General features: G+C 41.2%; 1 protein-coding gene across 1 annotated transcript in view; it reads left to right on the top strand.

The window, feature by feature from the left end:
* The window catches only part of GLIS1 (GLIS family zinc finger 1), a gene marked incomplete at its 3' end in the record, with an annotated part of 191,453 nt that overhangs the window by 98,484 nt on the left and 66,179 nt on the right, over positions 1-26,790 (top strand). Inside the window, 1 exon segment of the mRNA XM_082286720.1 lies at positions 1,107-2,208. Within this exon segment, the coding sequence (XP_082142846.1) occupies positions 1,107-2,208 (1,102 nt within the window).

Below are 26,790 nucleotides of genomic sequence, written 5' to 3'. Positions count from 1 at the left end.
TCAGAAAAGCACAAAATTCATTTAAGTGGAACATGTCAGCTTAAGAGCCGCGGGGCACTTCTCTGGAGGGTTTATTAGCCCAGGTACAGCTTTCCTGCACACAGATGTACGGTTTCCTCTCCTTGGTCTGGCACGATGAAGCCATAGGTTAAACCCTCCCATGCTTTAGGGATATGTAAGGAGCACCCTCTGGTCCCAAGAAAAAACACACAGTTGGATCATCCACAGTAAATGTTTATAGCTGAGATAAAATGTTTTATTTTAAGCCATAAAGCAGTTGCTAACTGCTTGGAAGAAAATGTTAGGAGGAAATGTTTCCTAATGCAGTGCTTTTCTGAAAAGTCTTTTGTGGAGTTCCTCAAGGTTCTGCTTCCTCAGTGAATGGATTCAACACACATCAAAAAAGATGAAAAATCACTTCTGCAGGAGAGAATTGTGATTTACAGTCCCACATACTCTTTATTATGAAAAATGGAGATGGGAGTACATAGGCTGCCATTTAAAATTTACTGGCTGTGAACTTATTTTGTGGAAGTAAATACTCAGCTGATCTCACATTGATTCTGGAGTGCTGTTTGAAAGAAGCAGTTCTTCTGCTTCTTTTTTCTCCAGTGATCTAGCTCCTTTTTTAATTTAACAAAGGAAAGCATGTCTCTGACATGTAAGCAAAGCTCAGCTAGCCTTTTTTGTGTCAACAAGAATGCCAAGGCATTTTCCCAGTGTGCTCTGAGTAAAATGACAATATTTGAATAATTCAAAAATGCCCAAAGCTCTCAAACTTCATTCTCAGCTGTTGTTTTGCCCGATCTATTATGCACTGAAAGCCTCGATTGTAATTGATGAACTTCCTGTGGCAGTGGAGGGAAGATTCTCTGTTCCGTGTGTAACCCAGTGTGTAAAATTAATCCTGTGTAAAACGATGCTGTCTTTACACAGGGTGGAGAGGAAGCATTGCAGATCTTTTTGATGTAATTGCTGCATTAGACAGGCAACATTCACCAGAGAGCGCGTGCTTCCATTCTGCAGGGCTTAACAAGTGTTGTGTCTTGTACAAAAATCATAAACTGTGTGGTGGTTAGCGATGGTTAATGAAAACTGTATTGCAGGTCACCCAGGTTTCAAGACTCAGTAGATTCTGCTGCTCCATGCCTGAATGGAAGTCACCCGGCTCAGCACATTAAACAAGAATGCCCCAGTGATTATAAGGTTCTGTCTGAGGCTTCCACACATAGGAGGATTACAGAGGGGATGGAGCTGAGAGCCTCCGGTAGTCTGCATCCTGAACTAGACTTAATGAATAATAGCTTTACAAATTCACTTTCATCCTACTTGTTTAATAATGAACACAGCTCCTCCCTGGGTTCTTTGTCACTTGGCACCCCTCAGCACTCGGCCAGGCTACAAACAAGCAACCTGAAGAAGAGATGCATCTCTGTTGTGCCGTCTTCAGCCGAAGGAATCGATATTACAGCGATCATCCGCACGTCGCAGACGTCACTGGTCACCTGTGTGAATGGACTGCGAACTAACTCAGCTGGAATTTCCTCTCATCCTGTGGAGATCAGTCATCACAGTGCTCAAAAATCCTCTCAGCCCCAATCTTGCTCTCAGCCTGGAAACCCTTGCAGTATTCCCTCCCCTCCAGCATGTCTTGTACCTCTTTCTGCTGAATGTGACAGAGGTGACTGTGAGCAGATACAAATGCAGCAAGTCGAGGAGAATGGCAGCCTCAGCCTTATGATGAATGGTACAAGCCTTCCTCACCAGAACTCCTCGCACAGCACCCAGAAGGTGAGTTTCCTAAAACAAGAACCAGCTGACGATTATTCCTCCACTGCTGATCTTTTTCGCCATCACCAGGGGCTGCCTCCCCCTTACCACCTCCACCAGCAGCTCAGCCAGACCCCAGGGACACTGCCTCACCTCAACGCCTCCATGTCTCCCAAGTCCCTGCAGCCCAGTGACGGCGATGAGCAGGACCTCAGCGGTGGCAAGCAGGTCTGTCAGTGGATTGACTGCAGTGCCACTTATGACCAACAAGACGAACTGGTCAGACACATAGAAAAGACTCACATTGACCAGAGGAAAGGAGAGGACTTCACTTGCTTCTGGGCAGGCTGTGTCCGCCGCTATAAACCCTTCAATGCTCGTTACAAACTGCTGATTCATATGAGGGTTCACTCTGGAGAAAAACCAAACAAGTGCATGGTAAGTCTGGATTATACTTGTTTGAATAGAAACATAACTGCACTGCTCTCTTTCTTGCTCCCTCTTCGATCTTATTCCAATATAATTGTTGTGCTTTCCTGTAACTTAGTCTGTAGCAGGCTAAAGGAGAATTGGAGAAAACCTTAATCTAGAAGGAAATGATTGAGTAAGAAATAATGTAGTTCTTGGAAAAGGGATTCAGTTTCCTTATATAAGAGCTTAACTTTTAATACAGTGCTTTGTTTTTTTAATATTCATTAAACCACTAATAAAGTGATGATCAAAGCACACAGCCGTCATTTAACGTAAAACAAAGTCACTGAGCCTCGGGTGACATTTTTAATCAAGAAACATAAAACACATCTAATGAAATTCTTTTCATTCCTTCAACTGAATAATAACCCATAGAGCTGTGAGTGCAAAAGCTTCAAATGGTAGTTTAGACAAAAAAAAGAAACTTGTTAAAGGATTTTAAACAGTTAAAAGAATAAAAAGAATATATTTCATTAATTTTCAAAGGTTGTTAGGGGCTTTTTTAATTTGCAAAACAGAGCTTTTAAAATAAGTAAAAACCATTGTTCTCTTCTGATCAAGAAGATGTAAACAACAGCAGTTCCAAAAAGAGAATCTTGGGAATAACACCATCTCTGCATCTGCCCACCATGATGACAATATGGCCAAACTAAAATAAAAGTTAATGACTTCCATTAAGCTTTCCACATGTTTGAAACAACAATGATATAAGACCCTGACTGAAGCAGATGAAGCAAAACAAGTTTGACATAAACTTCCAAATTGGGCCATGAAATTTGGAAAGTTTCATTTGTAACACCCACATGCGTGTGCACGCACACACACGCACAAATAAGGCCAGACAAAGGGAATGGTTACGGCAGCAGGTTGGGGTTCCTGATAGGCAGAATTTTCAGCTATATGTCTATTTTATTGTTTTGATCAGAGCATGATACAATGGAAAATGCTTGTAAGGAAGTTAGATCACGACAAACTTTTCCATGGCAAGCTGTAGCTTTCTATGGAGGAATAGGAAAGAATGTTTATAGGAAAAGCTTCCAGGCCTGTGATGGTTATGGAAGGGAAAAGGAAGAAAACAAGAGTATTAAAAATGTTTTGCGGAGAAAAATTTTCTCTGTAAGTGATTGTTCTGATTATCATTTTACTTCCGTTGGATAAATGAAAAACATTATCTTAGTGTCTGCACTGTGTAGTGGGTATTCCCTAAGACAATACTGGAAGCAATGCATATACTTAGGGAATACCATCAAATTGTCCAAGAAAAAATGGAAACACTCTAAGACTTACGTGTTTCTTTTTCCTTTAAAAGCAGGAGTTGACTGGTTCAATTCCAGAAGTAGCTCAATCACATTTTCTAAACATACAAATGAATTTATCCTCCCCTGCATCAATTTCATTTAGTTATAAATCATCAAAGGATAATGCAAGTTTGCTTCTTTCCAAACAAAAGTGTAGGTAAGTAAGCTGAAAGGATACTTAAAACATGAGGCCCTAGCTTTCCTGTGGTGCTGAAAGATCAGTAGACTCTGTGGGTAAGGGAATTTGTCTCTTTTCCTGAAAAATGCATATTTAACAGGTATTGTATGGCAGATTTCTAATGTTGCATTCCCAGTCCTACAGAAAACATGGTAAACCAGAGATACTAAATTATGTAATATCTTAGCAAATGCTAAAAATGTCCTACTTTCAATTAATTTCATCTGCATTAAAGTATCAGCTTCTGATAACACTTGAAGGTTTTGTGAATAGGTTGGAAAAACCTTTGCATCTGATATTGCAGGTGGCTTTTATGGCATATGTATATAGCCTTGGCACGTAAGTATATAAAGATCTCTTTTACTGGAGCAGATGCTGTAGTCGTTCCCATACATGGAATGGCCCAATCAGAATTGGGAGCTCTACATTGCTCAACCTGGAGTTAACTCTTCTATTCCCACAATAAGAGCCTTCCACTGTCAGCAGAGGTATCCTGTATTAAATGTTGCAGTCTGGAATTCTGCATGGAGTGAAGTGGATCCAAGACAATACACAAAACCCATGTCTTCTTTGCAGATTTAGTTTTCTACCCTGGAAACAGCTTGATCTAGCAGGGGTGGGATCCAAAGCTGCAGCACGGTTCCTTAAAGTTACTGATACCAAGTGGGGGATTATTTGCCCAGTGGATTCCATTCCATTCCACATGAAACAGGGGTTGCTGTTCAGTTTTGCATTGTGCAGTGATGTCATGCCATTTTAAATGGCGGCTTTTCTTTTGATGTGGTAATCACTGTGCTGTTATTCCTGCAAATTAAGAAGGCAATTCATCCTCTGTCTGTAGAGGTCTGAGATTTTGTTTCGTTTTTGCTGTAGCTCTGTTAAAGTAACTTTGCATCTCTTGGTATTTGTAGTGGAGATTTTCTTTCACTGTTCACAATTACCCATTGTACTTTCTTTTTAAGCCCTCGATCTCGTTCTTCCCTGTAAGATTACTGCCTGACTAGGTATGAACTGCTCAGGAGAAGCTAACAGTGAGCAGCACCCCGCCCTCATACATAAAAGTACTTTTCCATGTAAAATTATTAATTTCTTATGACAGGCTTTGCTACTATGTACTGTAATAGACAAAGGAATTTTGGAATTCAAGCTACTTGAGAACAGGAAATACATGAGACATTTTGATTGAAAAGTAAATGGTTCACTAAAACTGCAGTTAATCCTTTTATTATCTTTCCAACAGCAGTTTCCACAATACTTTCATGAGGTAAGCTTCCTTCAGTCCAACTGTAACACTCTCATCGTTGCAGCTGGTTTGAATTTAGCAAGCCTGCTTCTTTCTCTACTACAGACAGGCAACAGGCAAAACAGGATCTGGTGTGGAGCACTGCTGATGTTTCAGGTCTGTGTTCTGCTCACTGTGTTCTATTGCCAAGGCCAGTACTATGAATATTCTGTTTTCATATTCCGTTAAATATTCTAATTAAGCAGTGCCTTCTCGTCATTGTGTGCCTCCGTTTGGTTTTTCCTTGAGCTCTGCAAGTAGTCTAAAGGAAACTACCTAATCTCTTTGCAATATCCTGTTATGTTTCATACTTAACTCATGTTATTTTAGTTTTATTAAATTTGGGGTTCATCTGCATTATAATCAAAAATATATCCAACAAAAATAATGATGCAATGCCTTTAAGACTTTAACTTCTGAAGATTAATTTCATGCTTTTTTAGATTTGATGTCCCAGACAATTGGAATTTTGATTGTCTGAGACAGCAAAAATTAGCAAGCTTAAATGGTTTTTATAAAAAAAAAAAAAAAAAAGAAGAGAAGAAGTTTCTCATAACTGCATCTTTTGCTGCCTTTCAGTTCTTCGAATACTTTGGTGAGTAGAAGTGTGCTGATCTCCAGATATTGCATCCTTGGTTTAAGCCTCTGCTTGCAAATGTAAATACAGAGCTGCTCATTTAGTTATCTAGAATTGTTTGATTTGGACAAATCTGTGCTTGGCTTATTAGTTTACCCTCTTGCACTCTTGTGGCTTCATAACGAGTAGAAAATATGTTCCCATCGCTGCATTCATATGTGCTCAGGGGCCTCCCCAGACAGGATCAAGGTAAATGATTTATCTTTGTGTGATTTCTACATGTGTAATTAGTGTTTATAGAAATTGGGTATCATAATGTATGTGATATCCATGAAAGGAGCTGGACGGGGGTAATATTTATGGTTAATGTCTTCAGTTTTTGTATTTCAAAGAAACAAATGCCTCCTGCGTGTGTCCTAGACCTGTTTCTGTGTGTTTGTCTAGAGAATTAAGACTTTGAAGCAGAATCTTTTTTTCATGTACATATTCACCATACTCCGTTTGGGAGCAGTCTGAATAGAATTATTTGGGTGCTGTATTGTACACAGTGAAATTCAGCACCTGTGCTGTTTGTAGTCAGTTCTTTTGAATCCCTAAGGCTGAGACACCATAGGTACTGCATTAAACATGGGGAAATTGAGACAGAGAAGATAAGTAACTTGCCTAAAGGTGTCTTTAGGCAATTCCAGCATTCCAGTGCAGATCTTGTGTTCCAATCTCCACTTCATACAAACTAACAATTTGCAATTCACCTATGAAACAGATTTTTGTACAGATTGCACAAAAGATTGTGCTCTGGCTGAACTTCCTGTTATTTTTTTACTGCACGTCTCTGACGCAGGTGGTTTGACATGATGTGAGTGTGTGAGAGCTTTCATCGGAAGGCTTGGCTGCATCTGTAACACTTCATGGGCAGCGACCTGGTTATTGGGAATACAGGAGAATGCCTGTGGAGCAGATTAGTATTATTGCTTCTGTTTCTGAGGAGACCAGCGTGGAATCTCTGTTCTCAGTAGACGTTGAGTCTGATGCCGTCTGCAGTCCATGGGGAGCATGTGTCCAGCAAAGCAGGGTGAGAAATGAGATTTCTACAGGGTTACAGCTACAGAGGAGTCTCAGGGACAGCCCTGCATCTGTGGGGAAAATCAGTCTGTGTGCAGCAGCTTATCGGCTTGTGAGTTACTTCACCTAAACAATGAGTTTCCATGCCTGACTCGGGGGAATGTTGTGGAAGTCTGGAAAGTATTTTCAGCTTTTGGAGTGGAGGGTGTCATGCACTGATGCCAAAGGAGTGCTTTAAAAAAACAACAATAATATTAGGCTCGCTTTGTTTCCTTTGAAGTCAATAGTAGGGAACATCCATTCTATCAAAGCTGCCTCAGCAGAGATCTCTCTTTTTATTAGGTCTCTGATGGCATTTCCCGATACTGTCAAGGAACCTCAGCATTAAAAACACTCTGATTAGAGGAGCAGACAGCAATTCAGTGGTTTTGTGGAAACACAATGTTTGTTTGTTTGCAAAGCCCACTGCAGACTCCAGGGCAGTACAAATGGGTTTAAGCGTGCCCCAGCACTGGAGGGCAGGCTGGCAACGGGCTTTAGGCTTGGCTCTCTCTCAGCTCATGCCCAGCCAGCTGGTGAATTTGAACTTGTGTCTGCCCACAGGAAAGCTCCACACTAACAGATCTTGCAGAGCAAAAGCAGTAGAAATTACTGAGCCCAGATTCCATTGTGAATGGGATTGTCCCGTGTTCCAGTACAGTAGGACAGAACTGCAGATGAGTACAGTGCAATGGCCCTGCACTGCCCTTGGGGCTTGAGACCTGCCTTCTTGAGCTGGGCTGCAGAGGGAGGAGCTGCCAGGGTTTTCCTGAAGGGTTATCAACCTCCCAGTTTGGTCCTGGGATTGCTGGCCTTCAGGACATTCTATGAGGTGCATCTGCTTTATCAGGCTGATAGAAAAATGGTGTAGGATGCTGGACCTGATGGAATTGTGCTCTGACCAAGCAAGGCTGGCTGCCTTTTTTGTTACTTTCCAGCAGTCTGGTATGGGTTAGGTCTGGCTGACATACTTCCAGGGTTGTTGGTTTTTTTTTTGTTTTGTTTTTTTTTTTTTGTTTTGTTTTGTTTTTTGTTTTTTGTTTTTTGTTTTTTGTTTTTTGTTTTCATAAATCTAAATAAATTAAAATTAAGTAAATTCTGAGTGTTGCTGCCAGAATGCAGAATGGTTTTCAAGTTCACTTGTGTGCCTTAAAAATGGACACTGAAGAGATCTGAGAAATGGAATGTGGTAGTTAGAGGTATAGCATGAAGCTTCCATGGAGGAGGCTTTCAAATGCATACTTTCTTTATCCTACAAGAACATTTAATTCCACTAGGTTTAATTTCATTTGACCTGATAAATTATTAAGTAATTTGGGACCTGTTTAAAACATACTCCTGAAGATTTCCTGATACATTTATACAGATCTGGTGACTGTGTGTAGGTATTGCTGTTCATTCAGTGTGTTAAATAAGAAACAAAGTGGGATATTAACAGGAATATCACCACAACATAGTGGGCACTCCCCCTGTGGAACTCCCTGCCATAGGATATAGTAATTAATTGCCACTATTATGGTTCTCACAGTGTTGGACAATTTCCACTAACAATACTTGGTATCTGCTGAAGGTAAGGTGATAGGCAGGTAGTGAACATGTTTAGGGAACAGATAGCCTTGTGACAAAAGCATGGATATTAATTTCCATCCTCCATGATAGAAATTTTATTAGGTATTTCACCAGGTTTTTCAAACCAGCAGTAGTATCACAGTAAAGCTCTGAAAAGAAAGCCATTAGTGAATCTGGGTCACCTTCAATTTGGAAAACAAGTGATGGGGGACAGCGAGTAGGACTGGAGGATTATGTTACTACTTAGATTTTATAGACAATGTGCTCTTTTGGAAATGAGTCATTATTTTAACTCGTCGTTTTTTACTTTCTGTTTCAGAATGAATAAGGGTTAAACAAAGACACTTTTTTTTTGTTTAAAAGCTTTTTCCCAGTTGATTTATTCAGTATTTTTATTTTGTTAGTACAGTCCCCCAATCAATTATATTTCAGCTCGTCCTGGACTGTTTATCTTTTCTTCATTCTTCAGCGTTCTGATTTGGCTACTGAAACACATATTTTTGTACCACAGTTCCAACTGTGACCTGATTTGAATACAAGGAAAATGATCCACTTTCCTACAAAGCCACAGATATTTGTCAGAATCCTAAACACTGAGCTTTTGACAAATACCTGACAATGGTCTGATTGACAGAGAGCGTCTTAAAGGAAGGGAACAGTTTTGTATTAAAAGTGGTTCTCCACAAGGACTGTGCTGCTGGCACCCTTGTGGCACACAGGAGGGGTAGTTGTACCAGAACTCCTCCACGCCAAGCAAAGTCATTCATGTTCTTTATCAAATAATACAGGCTGAAGTATGCCCAGCTTCGAAAAGTGAAATTTATTAGTCGTGACCTACCATGTCTGGCTGCCAAACAAACTTCTAGGCATGTCTCCCAGGTCTTTTTTGGAAAATTTATTTTAGGCTCCTTTCCCTTCCCTTTGCCTAGTTTGCATACAAAAATGACATCTCGATACTGTGTTTTTATCTTTATCCTCTTGTCCCACAAAACTCAGCAAGTAGTGATTCTTTCTCGGAATTATTTCCAGCTCTTCTGTGGCCTGTCTCTGGATAAAACTCTACATGGAGATTTATTCAAACCCCAGTCTCAGCACAGACCTATAAACCTCTCATGGGGCATCACCTTTTGAAGATCTCTTGCAAACAGCCTCCTAACTCCCAATTCATTCCAGCTGCACCACAAGATCACTTTCTTTGCCATGCAGATCAATGGATTTTATCAAATAATCACATCTGAAGAGCAAAAAGGGAGAAAGGCTTTCCAGCCTGTAAGCACTGGGTTTGCAATAACTCTTCAGGATTTCTGTAGCTCACCATTTCCCATGTAGCAAAAGTGTGACAAGGTTTCTTTCTCACGGTCTCTCCTGCCTTGGAGTGAATCATCCATTGGTTTTACTGTTTAAATCTGCACAGTAGTAAAGATAAGTGATATACCCTCAACAAATGCATTCTCCACTCTACTAAGAAGTTTTACAGAGCAGGAAATGTAATTGTGAACTACCTGTTTTCCTGTAGGAATATCTTAATACACCTCAAGAGTACCTCAAAGATGTGTCCAGAAGCTGTGTCCTAAAACCGTAATTCTGCAGCATCCAGCATCATTTTGGGAGGGTGAGTTGTCTCCAGAAGATCTGGGAAAGCATGGTGCATTCAGTGATTTAAAGGCAGTCTGCAGTTACCTAATACCTAGGAGCAGTGAGAGAAGAATTTCCTTTTTACCCCCTGAAATTTAATTTGTAAAAAACCCCCTTGATTCTGAATATTATTAATCCTGTCATTTGGTGGAAAACTTGGCTGCTTGGTGGAGATCTTCTAAGTTCTACAATTTTAAACAAAGTATTTGTGCTTGTGTTTCTTGAAGTTAAGTGCTTGGCTTTGTTTTATTCCTTTGTATGTGTTCTGTGGGGATTATTAAAAGTGGTAGGAATTGTTCAGAATTCTCAGTGATTTGGCCTCTCTGAATAGTGATTAACCTAAAGAAGGAAAAATAGTTTGTATCACCTGGCAGAGGGCTTGGTCAAATTAAAAAGCCATAAAATTAAATATTGTTTAAAAACCGTGCCAGCAATATACTTAATAATATTTCTTATTAGGCCAATACATTTTAATACTTTGTATTAGTGAAACCCATGTCATTTAATAAAAATGTTAATCTGCATTTGTAGGCAACAGAGAGGCTGTATAGTGTAGTCTTGGGGGAGAAGGAGGAATTTAGTGCACATTAAAAACTTTATACAGTCATTTATGCAGTATCTCAGTTCTCAGTGTGACACGTTTGTTACTTTGGGGCAAACCAGCAGCAGTTGGCCTTTAATATCAGATGAGGAATGAAAAGCCATCGTTGCACAGTGCAGGGTCACATTCTGAAACCTTCACTGGCTCGTTTGGAAGTGGTCCAGTGGGCTTGGTAAAAAACCAATGTGCTGGTAAAGCTAAATATTTCAAAATGTGACCTACTGGCATCTGACAGCTCACTCTGAGCTGTTTCCAAGAGCAGGCCTGGTTTTGGGTAGCTTTGTTTTGGGGGTGCCCTGCTTTAATAGGGCACCTCTGAAGTTGAGGTCCTCTTCCTCTCAGACCAGGAACTGAGTTAGTGAAATTTCACGTACACTTTGGGTTATTGTCACCTTAGATCTCCTTTTCTTACAAGTACAATGAAATAAATTTCTCTGGAGCACAGTGAGGGTGAATAATCACAGTGAGATACCGAGGCCAATAACTTAATGTGTCCATAATGCTATTTTGCATCTCTGGTCGTTCCTTCTGCTGAGAATCTCAAAAGTTCTTTCAAGCTTTTGCCTGCCTACAGCACTTCCTGTGTGGTGAAGACTCCTGTGCCTGAGTTCCAGATATAGTTGAATTAAATCAAATTACTCTGCTACTTTCTCTCCCTGTTTAACGGGGCGTCATTGTAAAGAACAGCAGATTAACTGCCTGGCAGAAAAGGCAAGGAACAGATACCCTCCTCCCCAAAGTATTTTCTCTTTCATGTATTTTGTAAAGTTGGTGTGAGACTGTATACCTTTGCTGACCAGAAAATCCCTTCTACTTCAGAACATTATTCTTATGGGTAGAGGTGTGCAAGACAGTGATTTTATTCAGCTGTATACTGACTTTCAGAGAAAATGTCACCATTGTAGACAATTTAGTGCCCTGTGTTCTGTCTCAAGGACACCTGTATTTTCTGTATTTGGTTAAGTCAGAAATGGCTGCATTTCAAATAGCTGTGCATTTAATCACAGACATTTGTCAGTGCCTGACTTTTCTATTTACATCCCTGGCTGATTGTGGAGTCAAGGAACAATAGGAGTTCTATTTCAAAGTCTGCCCTAGTTGTTTATATCAGTGTCTTCCCTCCATCTCCTTCTTTTATTGTTGTGTACAGATAACATGTGTGAAGAGATCCTCCGCTCAGGTACAGTGGAGCTGCAGTGTTAAATAATTGATCTTGATCTGTCTTTTGAAACTGCATCCAAGGCATTTAAAAGTGGGAAATGGAAAAAGCATGTTCTCATAATCCAGCTCAGTAAAGTTTGCACAACTGCTCTTTGTTTCATCATGCCTACAATAAATCTTTCATTTTTGCCAATTGAGAATGCCTACTAAATCTGCAAATGATTACTTCCCTGAATTGTGTTGGGATTCTTGCAATACATTTTTCTTACATGGGTAATGATAAAATAAGAGTCCATCAAAAAATACTTTATTGCCTGGCAGAGAGCCTTTTACGAAATGGTTTTGATTCAAGGAGATGCTTCCAAGTGTTTTAGAACTGTTACTTACAACTTCCCTTTAACCCTTGCATGGAGGGCTGCCAGGCCCTGGGAATGTCAGGAACAGGGTCAGTCAATCAGCAGCTGGTGGAATGCAGGACCTGGGTATCAGTTTAACCTGCAGCCCTTGGCCTGAGAGTGCGAGCGCTGCCTGAGCGTGTACTTGTAAAAGGGATTGTGTTACCACGAGATTAGAAAGCTGATGAATGTCAGACTGGTGGGAACCTTGTAAAACTAATCTGCTGTATCCATGTTGATATGATTTCACCCTGTTTCAGTGAGAGAGTGAGGAAGATGGAATATTACAAAAAGGAAAACACAAGGCAGAACTGGTGGGGCCATTTGGGTCACTGAGCCCAGGCACCACCTCACAATAACCCTTCAGTACACCCAGAGGCACAGAGCACCTCTCTGTCTGTGCCTTCGGGAAAGGTGTATTGTCAACACTCTGATTTGTAAGTCAGGACCTTTCAGTCCTGTGAAACAAATCCTACCCTTTTTCCCCTTGATTTCAAATTGGGTACAGCTCAGGAACCAGCCAGCTGTAGGAATTGCTTTCCTTACAAAGAGACACAGTCTCAACCCAGTTCCCTGCGGACCTCGAGCAAACTGTCTCCACATAAAACAAGGCCCAGGGGGCTGCTTCTGGAATGGCACAAGTCATGATGCCTGAAAACACATTCAAGTGCTGCAGGGAGAAGGGATCTGGCAAGAGATGTACCTTGTGGTACTTGTTCGCACTCAAAAAACAGCAGTAGACCTGACTCAGTGTGGGGTGCTCTCAACAAAACCACATCTATTGCTTGACATGTTGCCCACTTGCCTCCATGTAATAAACTGTCCCCTCAGAAACGACATGGGAGATCAGAAAAAAAGCAGATTGTGTGAAAATATTTTTAAGTATCACAGTTACTCATGGGGTTTTATCTTCCTGCGTATCCTCAAACGTAATGACATTTTTAACTGCATGGTCGTGGTGATCTCAGAGTTCACTGTTTGCAGTACTTTGGTCCAACTGAACACTTTTAGGTCATGCTTTATCTTCAAGACCAAGGAGTGAAAAGATGACAACACCCAGGAACCAGACATGGATCAGATGCACAGAGCACACCAGCTTAGTCAGAGTAAGTCTTGTTGCCAGCTAGGTGGTAAATAGCATGTTTTACATTTCAGATTGGCAAACCTCCTCCTGTATATACCTTGCTTCTGAGCTGAAGTGACAAAGCTATCTCAGTTGATCACTGACCATTTCTGTTCAGATTTTGAAAGGAGGCAATCAGAAATACTTCCAGGTGTGAGGAGACTTTGCTGAATTTAGAGGGAGAGGTGTTGGAGGTACACAGTGAACATCACAGGAAAGGCTGGATGAGGGATTCTGCATCATCTCTCCTCACAGATGGATATTGAAAAGCAGAAAATTTAGGGCTTTGTGAAGGGAAGACTTTTTAACACTGAGCAAAGTTAAATGGCTCAGAATGGAAGGAACCTTTGTGAAGCTTGGGTATTCTTCTCAGGGGACTGTGATACCCCCAGCCTTCCTTAGTACCTCTCGGGCAGCTTGTAGCTGGGCCACTAGAATGACAGCACGTTTAAAGCATGAATATTTGTATCTGCATTACTTCATTTCTAGTGCTGTAAAAATACCATTCGCATAATGGGGTAATGGCCTGCAAGTTCTCATGATTTCAACTGTTTTGGAGTTACAGGAGTTCTGTTCCTTTATGGCAAGCATCCATTTCTCGTTTTAACATCTTTGGCACTCGCCTAAAGGATGGGAAATTAAAAAATGATTAAGGGGGATGGAGAGACAGTCTTTTAAGGAAAGATGAAAGGAATTAAACTGTGGCTAGGGTGGGGGGAAAAGAAAAGGGAGGGCTTGTTTAGGAAAGAATAGAAAACAAGTAGGGGTGATCAGACAAAATCAGGCAAAGGAGAATTTTAATTTTTCACTAAAGGTTTCCCAAGAAGGAGGTCTGTTTTAGAGTGGAATAATTTCGTAGTGGAAATAGAAGATGCCCAACTGTATGAGTAACATAAGATAGGCTGTCTTAAAAAAATGGAAAAGAAATTGTAGGGAATAATTTTGAGTGCAAAATTACTTCACATTTCTGCCACTCTCTGAAAACAGATTACTGCATTACTAGGTGTAAGAGAAGGAAGTGCATTAGCAGGCACAGGGAAACAATTTAGGCCTTCATATGTCTGCATTCTGAAGGTGTTACCTGTAAATTTTTGTCCTGCTAATGTTGCTATGAGGTATCTGAGGATAGTTCCCATACAGGCTGCTCAGCATCCCCGGAGCTGGGGACCCCTCTGTCCTCCCAGGCCAGACTCTCAGGCCATTTCACAAACAGATGCTTGCATTTCACGCTGGCAGGTGTGAAATGGGGGATGACTGGCTAGAGAGTCAGTTTGCCAAGAAAGATACCTTTTGCTTTGCTTTGCCTTTGCCAGGTTTGACCTTTATAGAACAAAAAGTTTCTCCTCACCATGAAGCAAAGCTTCACTATTGATTCCAGTGAGTGCTAACACACCTCGTAGACCTTTGTGCCAGAAACCACTGTGCCATGACACATGGATGTTTCATTTCTGCTGTGAAACAAGGCAGAGAGAGACTGTCTAGCACAGCAGGAGCTTCACCTGCAGCTTCCTGGTCCAACTTCCTCAAAATTCAGGCAGTGGAATTTAAGTGTTGGATCCAGCTTGTTTGGTGTGCAGTGGTGGGTGTCCCAAAGCCCTGTGGAGGTGTCTGTGGCTGTGGAAGGGAGCAGGGCGCAGCTGCCCTGAGCATGTGGGAGCTGCACAGGCAGATGGTGGGAAACAAAACCTGGGGAGAGGGAAAGAAGCCAGATCCTTTGTAGACATCTCTGCTAACTCTGTACCTGGGCTTATGTTTGTCAATTTTTTGCTCTTTGTTGGCACCAGCCATTTTGAATGAGTTGTTCCCTTTAGCAGCTGAAAGCACTGCCATGAAGAATGTATGTGATGGTTATAGGTAGACAGGAGCGTGTAAACTTAGAAGTTTGGGTCAAATATTTCAGCTTGTCAGATAAAACTTCTGATATGTGTCAATTGTTTTACAAAAATCAGGGTTGGAACATATCTCTGAATGGCAAGAGAAAGAAATGGGTATTGTAGTCATACCAGATACTTTCCATTTTGATTGTTTATAGCAACGCTGACAGAAACTAACACTATACACAAAACTGGTTTTGAAACTGCCCTTTTTTCAGAGTTAATGACCCACAGGCTAATGGAAATTTGCCAGTTTTTACCAGCTGGGATCTGGCCTGATTTTGCTGGGAAACAAAAGTGCAAGGCAAAGAAACGATTTGGATTTCTGAAAGTCTGTGATGGTTGTCTTCCCTCATTATAAAACCTTTGCTTTTTTTTGTATGTTGTGCTTATAATTGACCTGTGCTTAGCAGAAATGCTGGCTTTGTCCAAGGACAGCATACCCTGATGGCCCAGGAATTCCTTTTGACAACTGCCTTTAGATCCACTGCTGTGCAAACCCAAGCCCATCCCAGCCACTCTGAAAGGAGTTGTATTAAATCACGACTTTGAGGATCCACTGACACAGCTCAGCTGCTCTGACTCCATCCAGTAGAGGGTAGTCATTTTATGCATTTTATGATCTGCTCCTCCATTTATTGCACTCAGGGTTTTCCCAGGTATTACCTGGGGACTTCTCACGCGGTAGGCAGGGCTGGTTTGGTTCCCATAATTAACCTGGGAAAGGCAGACTCTGTACCTGAGTGCATTTCTTTGTAAAGTCAACAAAAGAGTGGGAGTAAGCTATTTATATTAATTATATATATAAAAAATAATTCCTAAAGGCAAGACTGTATAAGGTGCATTATGTTCAGGCAAGTATGGGATCATTAGTGTCATTCATGATAATTTGATTTACCCCCATGGCTTCCAAACAATACATGGCTCGTAGCCTCGTGAATTGATGTGAGTTAAGAATTGCATGGCAGCCCCACATTTTTAGAGGGAAAGCTCTTATGTCTTACTATGATGAAGGTTCTTTTGTTGTAAAGTTTTCTTTACTAAGATAGATGTTACTTCAGTTCACACTAAACAAATTGACTCTGGAGTTTTCAGTCTCGGTTTGCCAAATTGTGAAAGCATCTAAGTGTAGCCTAAACAAAACCATATTTTCCTTAAAAAACATGGCAGTGTGTCATTCTAAATCTGTGGTGCTTTGCCCAGGAACCCATTTCAAGCAAGAACAACAAAAAAAAAGCCTGGGCAAAATAGCCACCTTAGACAAAACAGACTGTCAAACCTGTCTGTTAAATTGAGTGCTTTTGATTGTAATGCTGCACTGAAAGTGTTGCATTGTTTCAACTCTTTTCCTCCATGAAGTCAAAGACACTGGTGTGTACTTAAAAAAACGGTAAATATAGAATGCTGGCAAATGCAGCTTAAATGACATTACGAGTAAACAACAGTGGCTGGACTGTCTAATTTCTAGGACTGATTGCAGCCAATTTTCACTTAGATTATGAAGGATGAAGAACAGTGAGCTTTTAAATCCTGATTCCTAGTCCTTTGCATTTATCAGTGTACAGTGGTCTTACTCGTGACATGAATCTGGTTCTGATAAATTTTGAGCACTGTTTCATAATGTTATTTTAGAAATCACAGACACATCATTTTGGCCATCAAGCCGTTGTGCTTATGTGAGTGGAAGGGCTGAGAGCACAGGGGCTGATTCTTCTGCTAAAACTTCAGAAATACTTGCTGATGAGAAGTCAGCTCTGCTGTTGGGTGTGCAGCTGGAGTGGCCATTGCACTCCCAGGTGGAATTGTAGCTGTTCTCCCACCTGCACTTGGCTTTGTCCTGTCCGCTCTGGAGCATCCGGTGAGGGAGAGACACCTGTGTTTCCCCACAGTGTTCCCACCTGCAGGCTCCATGCAGAGCAGGGTCTCCATCCTTCATGCACCTGCATGGAACCTTCCCAGCTGCAAACTTCAAGCCTCTGCCAATTCCTAAAGGCAAATTTTAGCTGTGCTGAAAGCAGGGGCAAAATTCCCATTGACCGCAAACAAGTGGGAGCACAGCTAAGGCCGGAAAGATACAAGCTCAATAATCAATGTCCCGTTCCCAGGATGCTGAGTGGTTCTGCTGCAGAGGGGGATGACCTCCCCTGCCTGGGCTGTGCTTTCCACAGCTCCTGTGTACAGCACCTCTGAACACCGCTCCCCACGTGTTTGGAAGCAGGGTGATTCAGTCTGGTGATTCAGTTTAGGAGGCTTTGAAGGTTTTAGCTCAGGTTTAGGGAAAATATGCAGCATGAATCACCCAGGAACTTTGTTTTCTCAGTGAATTCTATGGTAATTGCATGTCACAGCAATGTTTAGGGCAAAACAGTGTAAGACATTGGAGCTGCCTTTTGTTACAGCTAGTCATATCCCACTGAAAGCCAAGTGTTCCTCAAATTCAGGAGACAACACATGCCTGGTGGTCATTCGGGAACTGAGAGGTGACAAGAGGAGAGGGCATGTCTTATCTGAATGTATTGATGTGCAGTACTAAAAGGAAAAGAAAGGGAGCAAATCCTTTATCCTTTCTTCCTTTGTAAATCCAGCCCTCTCTGTTTTATGGTGGATGCAGAATTCTAACTTTACCACATGGTGATTGTTTTAATTTTTGGTCTTGGTGTAGCCAGGAAGCAGAAAGTTAGGATAAGAATTAGTGGGTAAAGGATGGTTTGTTATATATTGGGACAGTGTACTGCTTAATTAAGGAATTATTAAAACTGACAGCTGACAGTGGTGCTTGGGCCCCATGTTTTAGTTGTATCCCCATCAGCATGCTCTGGGGTGATACCACCTTAGGCCTGCAAGGAGCCACATGCTATGGGAAAGTGAGCATCCATGGGGGCTGTCTGACCCCCATGATGGTGTGGGGAGCCAGCAGAGGGTTCAAATACTCTTTTTTTACCCATCTTTTGTAATGGTCACTCTCTGAAGGGAGCTGGTGGAGAACAGGAAAGGAGCTGTGAAGAGCACTTACATTTATAGAAGCCTAAAGGCTTGGAAGTGCCGGAGATGGGATAGACAGTTGGTGTTTGGCATAGGAGAGGTGGTGATCATGTTTGGGTTCAGGACACAGGCTCTGTTTCCCCTTCAGGAAGGCAAGAGGTAGCTGTGTGGGAGTCCTGTGGCTCAGCCACAGGCCCTGCATGTGTTTTGTTTGGATATTTCTGATCTTGTTGCCTCCTTGGCTGGTACTTTGGGTTTTAGCAGCAGTGTCCTATGCAGTATTTGTTTTGGAGCTTGGCTTCCTGTGTTTGTTCTGGGTCTGTTCATTAATAATAATGGAGTGTAAAATCCTAGCTCTTTTTTTTAACTTACCAAAACAAATTCAGTCTTCATGACCAGTTCTAGTCTTTTGTGGGTATATAGATCTCTTGTTACTTAACTGTTTGCTCATCACATTACCTTTTTGCTGCCTTTGAGGAATTAAGTTCTCTGAGAAAGGAGAGAGTTTCTCCTTCCAGAATTACTCATTGCATGTTTGGAAAGACAAATACAAGGAGAACGCAGACGAAATGTGAAGAACACCTATATGAGCTAACGGTCTCACAAAGGGAAAATAAGAAAATCAGAGGTTACATCATATTATTGTAAGAATACATTATTTTGTTTTCAAAACTGTTATTTAACAGTGGGATAAATCCTTTAGTCATTTAGTGTTGGAACTTCCAAAATGGCTTGTGGTTGTTCCATCGTTCTTCTCACACAATTCCCAAAGACACAAACGTTGGAGGCAGTGATTAATCTTTCTGTATTAATGGCCTGATCCAGCATTTACTGATGTCAAGAGGAACCTCATCATACACTTCAACAGACTTCGGAGCAGGATGGTAATTTTTGAAAAACAGATGTAAGCAGCAAATTAGAAGCAAGTTAGAGAAATCTATCCAAATCCTGTAGTTTAAGAAACTGCTGTATTCTGTTGTAAGACTGTCTAGAAACCTTAAAATGTACGTACAAATACAGAAACACATGGCTTGGAATTCATTGTGATCCCTCCTACCTTTGATCTTTTGCTTTACTTACCATCACTTGTGTGCATATGTGTGTATGTGAGAGTAAACAACATAATCCTAATTGTCTGAAAATATACATATGCTTATATAATGCCATAAAGGAGCATAGTGTTGGTGTGTAAATTTCCTATGGTATATATGGCCAATATAAATAAATTCTTGTCACGGTTGTGGGTTTTATCTATATATTTTCCTCATAAACTAGCAGGTAATAATTTAATTCAAAAGCTCCTTCCAAAAATGCAATTAATGTCTTTTGTTATAGTTTCCCTGGGTTTAATAATCCCCTCTTCCAGATTTATATTGGTTTCTGGAAAGTAATGCTTATTAGAGTGTTTTTCCAAATTGGCCACAATAATCCACTGAAATCTGCCAGCTGAATCATTGCTATGCTTGTGAAATTGCCAGGATCGCCTGACAGTTATTACTGGGGTAGAAGGGGAGGGGGAAAGGGAATGAAAGTTTCATAATATGTCACTGTTATTGATACCTTGGCTATGGCTCTTGGATTTGGATTGATACGTTTACTGAATTCTATATGAAAGATGGAATGCCTGGTGGTGGATTGGCAGTGCTGCTATAAAGGAGAGAAGATTTAGTAATTTTTCCAGACAACTGTATTTTATTCTGGGCATATTTTAAAGCATAAAAATATGTGTGCATGCATGTGTGTCTATATGTAAGCATACACACGTGTGTATGTGTGCAAACTCCGTCTACCCCCTTCCCCAGCCTGGTTCTTGAGAAAGGAAGGGCATGTGTGTTCCCTGAATTAGGGTCATGCTTCACATGCCAAATCCCACCACTTGTGCCCAACATGCAACCAAGTCAGAGGTAAATCATTCACCTGCTGCCACATCTTCATGTACTCATTCTCTTCTATACACTGCAGGTGATGTTGGAGGCAGGGAGTGAGTCTCCATAGCTCTAAGAGGTGTTATTTTCTCCCATACTTCCAAAATAATTGAAAGGGGATGATTTTTGCAGTGTCTGAATTAATCATCCTTGTGAACTCCTGCAGAACTGGACCCTAACTCTTGTTTTGAGAGGGATTCTGTGACACTGGAATGCTGCATCCTGCTGCCTAGATGAAAAGGTATATAAAAGAATAGCAGGGCTCTGGCCTGCCAGGGCTGTGCCAGAGGGACAAAGACAAAATGCCTCTCCCATTATGAGCCTTGGCACCACTGCCGGGACAGACCCATGTGGGGATGACTGCTGCAGGCTCTGGGTGTCTGGGATAAATATTGTGTCCAACAGCCATCCCTGGTGAGACTCTGCTTGGGGCAGTGCCCACCCCCATGCATGGGATTTATATTCTACTGGTGTAAATGAGCTTTTGTTAAAATCATCTGTCTGAGTAATGGGCAGCTGGGGAGGCATGAGACGGGTGAGAGTAGCTGCTGGGGCAGCTGGGCAGTGCTGCATGGACATACCTGGACACACTTACAGGGAACAATTGGTGTCCTCTGGGGGTGCAGGGCTGTTACTGCCCTGCTCAGGTCAAAAGTCTTCCTGATAGGGGGGATAAAAGCCATTCTGGCTTGGGTTTTTCTATCTGTGCTGTTGCAGCTACAGCTGCTTGATTATGAAGTTTTGCCTTTTTTTTTGTAGTTTATGGGTTGAGATAGTAGATGCCCAGTTCAGTGTAGCCAGAAAAATAAGATTTTCAAACATTCTTTCATTCCCCAGTATGTGGTTAAAGATGATTTCCATCTCAACAGACACTTGTGCAAAAGGATGCTTTAGAGCAACATGCCTCCCCTAAGCTTTCCTTGTGATGAGCGGAAGTTACCCTTAAGCACCAGCCAGTGCATGAGGCACATTGCTTTGGAGGTGGCTTTCTGGTCCCTTCTGTCCCCTGGCATTGCATTTGGGGTCAGCTTGAGTGCTGCACACTTCAGGGGAGCAGCCACATGGACTTGCTTCCTCCTTACATTCACTGTGATCTGTCTGAGCAAGCCTAAGGGACAGGCAGCATATGAAGAACCAGCAGTGCCACTTACATTTGAATACCAAACACTAAGTTAGCATGAGCCAACTGGGCTGCAGAACCAGTCATCTTCAATTTTTACAGCCTTATAATTTTTAAGACAATTTTTATGACTCTGATTGGAACAGAGATGATTTTTGTAATGTCTGTTTATGCCATTTCAAACTTGAACATAAATCTCATTTTTTAAGGCGATTTTGTGGTTTTCTGGGCTTTATGATTTTTTTTTATCCCTCTTTTATGCATTCTGCTAAATTAAACCAAAATAAACTTGGGGGAAAAAGTGATTCTTTAAAACAAATATATTATTTTATCCCTTCTTTGGACAGGAATTTTCACCAGGAGACAAGGATAGAACATTCTATTCAGGCTTTGCCTGCTGATTTACGCTGCTGTCGTTACAAGAGCCATAATGATGTCCAATAACCAGTAACAGGAACTGTGAGGAGCTGCTTTGTAATAGAACACTGCTCCCCTTTTTCTCCAGCAGCTTTGTTGGTGGTCTAAAAATAATTCCAAAATGTGTTGGATGGTTCTCAGAGAGAACCGTGCAGCTTCTTTTGGTTAGGAGCATCCAGGTCTGGGATGGTGTCGTGCAGGCTCCTGCCGTGGCTCTGAGGTGCAGTGACTCACTGTAAAACCTGCAGGCAAAGAAATGGTAGCTGGTATTTTTCCTACAAAGCAGACCATGGATTCTGGTGGGGTGGCTTATAGGGAATGTTTCTAACCATGCTGTGGGATTCTGCCTTAAGTGTGAGGGATAACATTTAAGGTTAGAGAGTGTCTACACAGCAGTGTGTGCCTGCAAGTGTGATGGATTGCTACAAGAAACCAAAGGTATTTGATAAACCCAGCAGTGGTTTATGGTATGTGTTGATGCCAGCAGTTCTGTTTGACATGTATTAGTACTTCTAGGAGGTCACAAGTGCTATCCAGCTGCGTATCTGATACTCAACTATGAGTTTGTTGCTGCAAGGTGGTAAGAAGGGGTTGTCACTTGAAATGGAATTTGATGGTGTAATTCAAAAGGTCCCATTTGAGCTTTGCTGTGTTAGCAGAGCCAGTGGCATCAGAGATTGAGCCTCTGCCAGCGTCTACCACAGAGCAGCAGGTGAGACATGACTGCTTTTTACTGTGTTTACACACAGAAAATGACTGTGGTAATCCTGTGGGATCTGCTAGCAAATACTGACTTGTTAATATTTCCCAGTATAAGTGGTTGATATTTTATCAGCATTACCAAGCTGCCTTTTAAAATTTTGTTTAGTCCTGTCATTTTCAGCTGTTCATTATTATGGTAGTATGTTGTTTATGGAGGTTGTTTCCATGTGGGTAGCTGGAGTTGTGTGTTGGATGAGGGAAAGCTGGCTGTTTCGCTTTTCTAAGTGTGTATATAGTACTTGATCTGGCTTTTGGGTTTTTCTTTCAGAGTAAGATTTCTCCCACTGCAAAAAGGGATGTTGGCCTACAGACATGACCACAAGTGAACTGCACTTGTTAAATGTTTAGATGAACAAATGACATCTGCAATAAAAAAATAATTCTCTTATACGGAAAATTTAGGCAAAAATGTTTATGCAAAAAAGTCTTTTGTCCCTGACTCCCTCTTCTCAGTATCATAGCAAGGTCTCCGTGGCTGCTTTGGTGCAAGTGGGATCAGAATGCAGACCCTTTGTGCCTGGTACCCTTTGATTGACTAGACAATGCAAAAGACACATGCAGCATCAAGATGGTTTAGCAACTAATATTTGACAATTTAAAAAAGTTTTCTTTTAGGCTGAGTTTTATGTAAAGCTGTTTACATTAAAGTGACATCCAATTAAAGTGTATCATGTAACCCACATCACAGTTCAGCACACATTTTCTGTTTTAACTGACATATGGCCCCATTTATGAAAATAAAAATCATCATGTTTTGATGATATGTTCACATAATTTATGTGGAAAAGCAGAGGGAGAGAAGCAGGGAGAGGGAATACTTTTGCTGTGTAAAGCTATTATTTTCTGTGATTCATTAAACGTCTTTTAACCCATGTGCACGAGCAAATCCCTCCTCCCCCAGTTCCTGCCCAGCCCCCTTCCCTGCAGTGTCCACTGGACAAAGGGACTTAATTTCTTCTGTGGGCAGCGGCAGCAGACAGAAACACTTTGTATAGCATCATCCCATCCCACAGACGTTTTTACACTAAGGGATTCTTTAGTATTCTGTAGAGGAGATAAATCCGTTAACCTAAAAACAGATCTGTGGACAGCAGAGCTAATTCATTCCGTTTTCCTTTGGTTGCCTCAAGGCTGAGAGGATTCTCTGATGTCTAGGAAGAGATAGTTGTCTCCTGATGTCTTTTCTTCAGTCTCCCCTCTACTTAGCTGCCAACTTTCATAAAAAGGAGTAGGAACTTAATATCTTTGCAACCAGCAATCCTTGGTCATTTTGCCTGGAATTTTCTTTGTGTATAGAGAAGTCTGTCTCTCTTGCACACCTAGGTGTTTCAGGAAAGCCAGGTTGCTTTCATTAAGGTAACCTATTGATAAGATAAATGATTCTTTTTGCAAAGTGGCCATGAATCAGAGGCTTGTCAGCACAAACAGAAGCTATCTCAAGCCATCTACAGCCGAGGCTGGCAGTTTGGTGTTTCTGTCAGCACCCTGAGTCTTGCTGACACTCACCCTGCAAAAGAGAGTATGGTTCTAAGCTATTTTAAATCTACTTAAGGCAGAGCCGTGGCAAAACATTATTTAAAAATATATCTTTGCATTTTCCCCATTTAACAACTGCATATAACCCTTCAGGCCTTACATTTTTTATGTAGCAGCACATCAGTGGAAGAAAAGTCACTGCCAGCCAACAAAATCCCCATCTGCAGAGTAGTCACTCAGTCAGTGTGCACTGGAACCAAATTAATTCCTGGCTTTCCCACATATATTGAGGGATAGCTTAAGTGTAAGCAACATAACTACAGTGAATCTTCTGTCTATCCACTGTTTTGGGACCAGGCAGTGGGGATTATTGTTTAAATGGTAACTGTTGTGCACATCAGAGGGCAAGGCATGTTGGTGGTAGTTGGATTGCATAAATCAGTTTGCCATCTTCTCCTTGCTGAGGTCAACTGGACTGTACACCTGGAGCCTGGTTATTTGCAGTGTGAGACTGGCAGATGAAACCTTTAGACTGTACAGTTTTGGTCAGTAAATGTTTGTCCACTGTCACAGAAAGCCATTGAGTCGTGTCCTCTGTGAGTGCACTCTTAAATGCTACTACAAAAAGCACCGAAGAGACATCACCCAGGCATTGTATTTGGACTGTCCTGTTTCTTGATAGATGTGATTGTGATGCCTTACCAGCGTTTCTCATTTGTTGGAGCAGGAACAGAATATTGTCAGTTCTAAGGTATTGTACTGTAATCACTCTGCATTTCCTGCTCGCTAATGCCTTTTTAGCATCATCATTCTTGACATACGTTAATGCATAAAGGAAAACCCCACCCTTTCTCATTTACCTCTAACAATGGAAAAACCTAATAAATGTTGCCATCCAAAGTCCAGTAGGATCTAAACTTCTGATGATAACATTAAGTCCTGAAAAATATAAGCGTTCCAATAGAATATGGCAACCTCTGGCAGAACCTTCTTTTTCTAATGAAGTCTGTGCATTATGTTTAGTTGGCTGGTGATCCTAATCAGGGTACTGAGATCTGTGCATTCACTCTGGTTTTGATCATTATTATCAAGATTAAATAGGCGTAGAGCCAAGATGTTGCAGTGTAATAACCTGGGAGTTGAGGAGAGAGTGAGGGATTATTTATTGGTTGGATAAATGGGGTTAGCAGTTATTGAATGTAACAGAGACTTACTTTCCTGAAGTCAGTAGCCATTTAAACAATGAGGCTTATGAATGAAGAATGTCTGTCAATTAAGAAAGTAGAAACAGTATCATGAGTGAAGAAAGCCAGAATCAGGCCCCATGACCCTGAAATAGCTTTGTTTTTAGATTTCTAAAAAAGCAGTTGAGTAGGACTGCACTTGGATAGCAAATGTTTGTCCACTAGTAATCAGCTTTTTGTCATGGTGTTTTATGGCAGTCTTGCAGAGTTAACCTCAACATTCTGCAGACCCCCAGCCTTTTGCTTTCTGAGGTGGGTGTGTAGGTTTGTGCATAGGAATTATTCAGCAGTAGGCAAAAAGAATTATTTTCCATCTTTTAAGAACACAGAAATCCATTACATATGCTCATAAGCTTCACTTTCACCAAGTTCATTAAATACAAGTAGAAATTCCCTCCTCAGTGCAGAATTGTGCTGTTTCCCATCAACTCATCACCTCAGAGAGGCTTTCAGGTTCCCTGGGTAGGTAGAGTAAAGCTGGAATTGTGACGTCTTTTTCTGTTCTGTAATTTGATTCCTAGAGTTTTGGCAGTTTCTTTAAGGAAAATAATGTTACAGGGTTGGGGTTTGTTGGCTTTTTTGTTTTGTTTTGTTTTTAATTAAAAAAGCCTGCAGCTTTCATCAGAGAAATTTTTGTATCCATCCAAAGGAGAAAAAAAGCTTGCAAAACTACCCTCAAAATTGTTCTAATAAAAATTAAGGAACACTTAGAAGGAACAGAGGTTAATATTCTTAAGATTTTGGCTTACTCTGATGTAAAAGTTAACAAAAGCTAATGGGAATGTCATGTGTTTCTTGGGCATAGCCTACACCATGCACATACAACATGCACATGGCAGATCTAATAGTTGGCTTCCAGTCCCTCTTGGCAAAACATTTCACTTTGTTTGGAAAGCAGAGTTAGTGGTCAGTGCTCTCGGGATATTCTGCACAAAACAGAGACTCTGCTGTGTTCTGCTGCTTCTCTGCTCTGTCACGTGCAGGGCTGCTCCCCCATTTCACCTGACCCAGTCTTGAAGCAATTCTTTTAATTATTTAGTGGGAACTCGGCCTCACTGCTGTGCTCAGGTGGTCTGTAAGAAAAGGAACATGTTTATTTTGACAGGGACATTTTAATTTCTGTGCCCCCAAAAAATCGTTAAGAAACAACCAGTGACTGAACCAAGTGTCAGCACAAAGGACAGAGGGGACAGATTTTTACTTGACAACAAAGTATTCCAAGTTGTTTGAAATACATGCTCAGTTTGGTTAAAGAGAGAAGTGATGTCTGAGAAAGAACAACTTTTTTCAGCGGTTCAAAGTACTGAACACCTTTAAAAACAGACTACTTTTACTACTTTTACAGGTATTTAAGTAAGGATTTAGGTGAAGAATTTGGTCTAGTTTCAGTTGAAATTAATTACCCACTTCAAGCAATGTTAAGCAAAAGAATTTCCAGAACAACAGAGGAGAAATAAAAACATTAAATGCAGTTACCTGCAAGTTTCAAAAAATTCATTTCAGGTACAGTCTGGAAGGTGCAGCCTGTGGCTGTCTGCTTAGGTTTCTTAGTACAACAAATTCTGCTCTCTGTAGAAAGGTTATTTGCCAGGTATAGTAAATCTTCCCTCTGCTGCTGAGTTGAGAGCTTCTCAGAGAGTATTTCCATGTGCCCACATGATGTGAGGTAGATACAGGTTGCCTTCCCGTGAGGTTTGAACTGTGTGTGTTTGCCCCTCATTCCTGTGTGCCTGTTCCCTCCTAGCTTTCAGTAGGTTATGAAGAGCACATGTTGTACTCAGCTTCATAGGAATGTGTTCTTGCTTGAGTTGGTGAATTCTCTTTGGAGA

The sequence above is a fragment of the Coloeus monedula genome (genome assembly GCF_965178545.1).
Source record: "Coloeus monedula genome assembly, chromosome: 9".
Taxonomy (NCBI): Eukaryota; Metazoa; Chordata; class Aves; order Passeriformes; family Corvidae; genus Coloeus; species Coloeus monedula.
The sequence above is the reverse complement of the archived record's forward strand: the minus strand, read 5'-3'. Positions and strand labels throughout refer to the sequence as shown.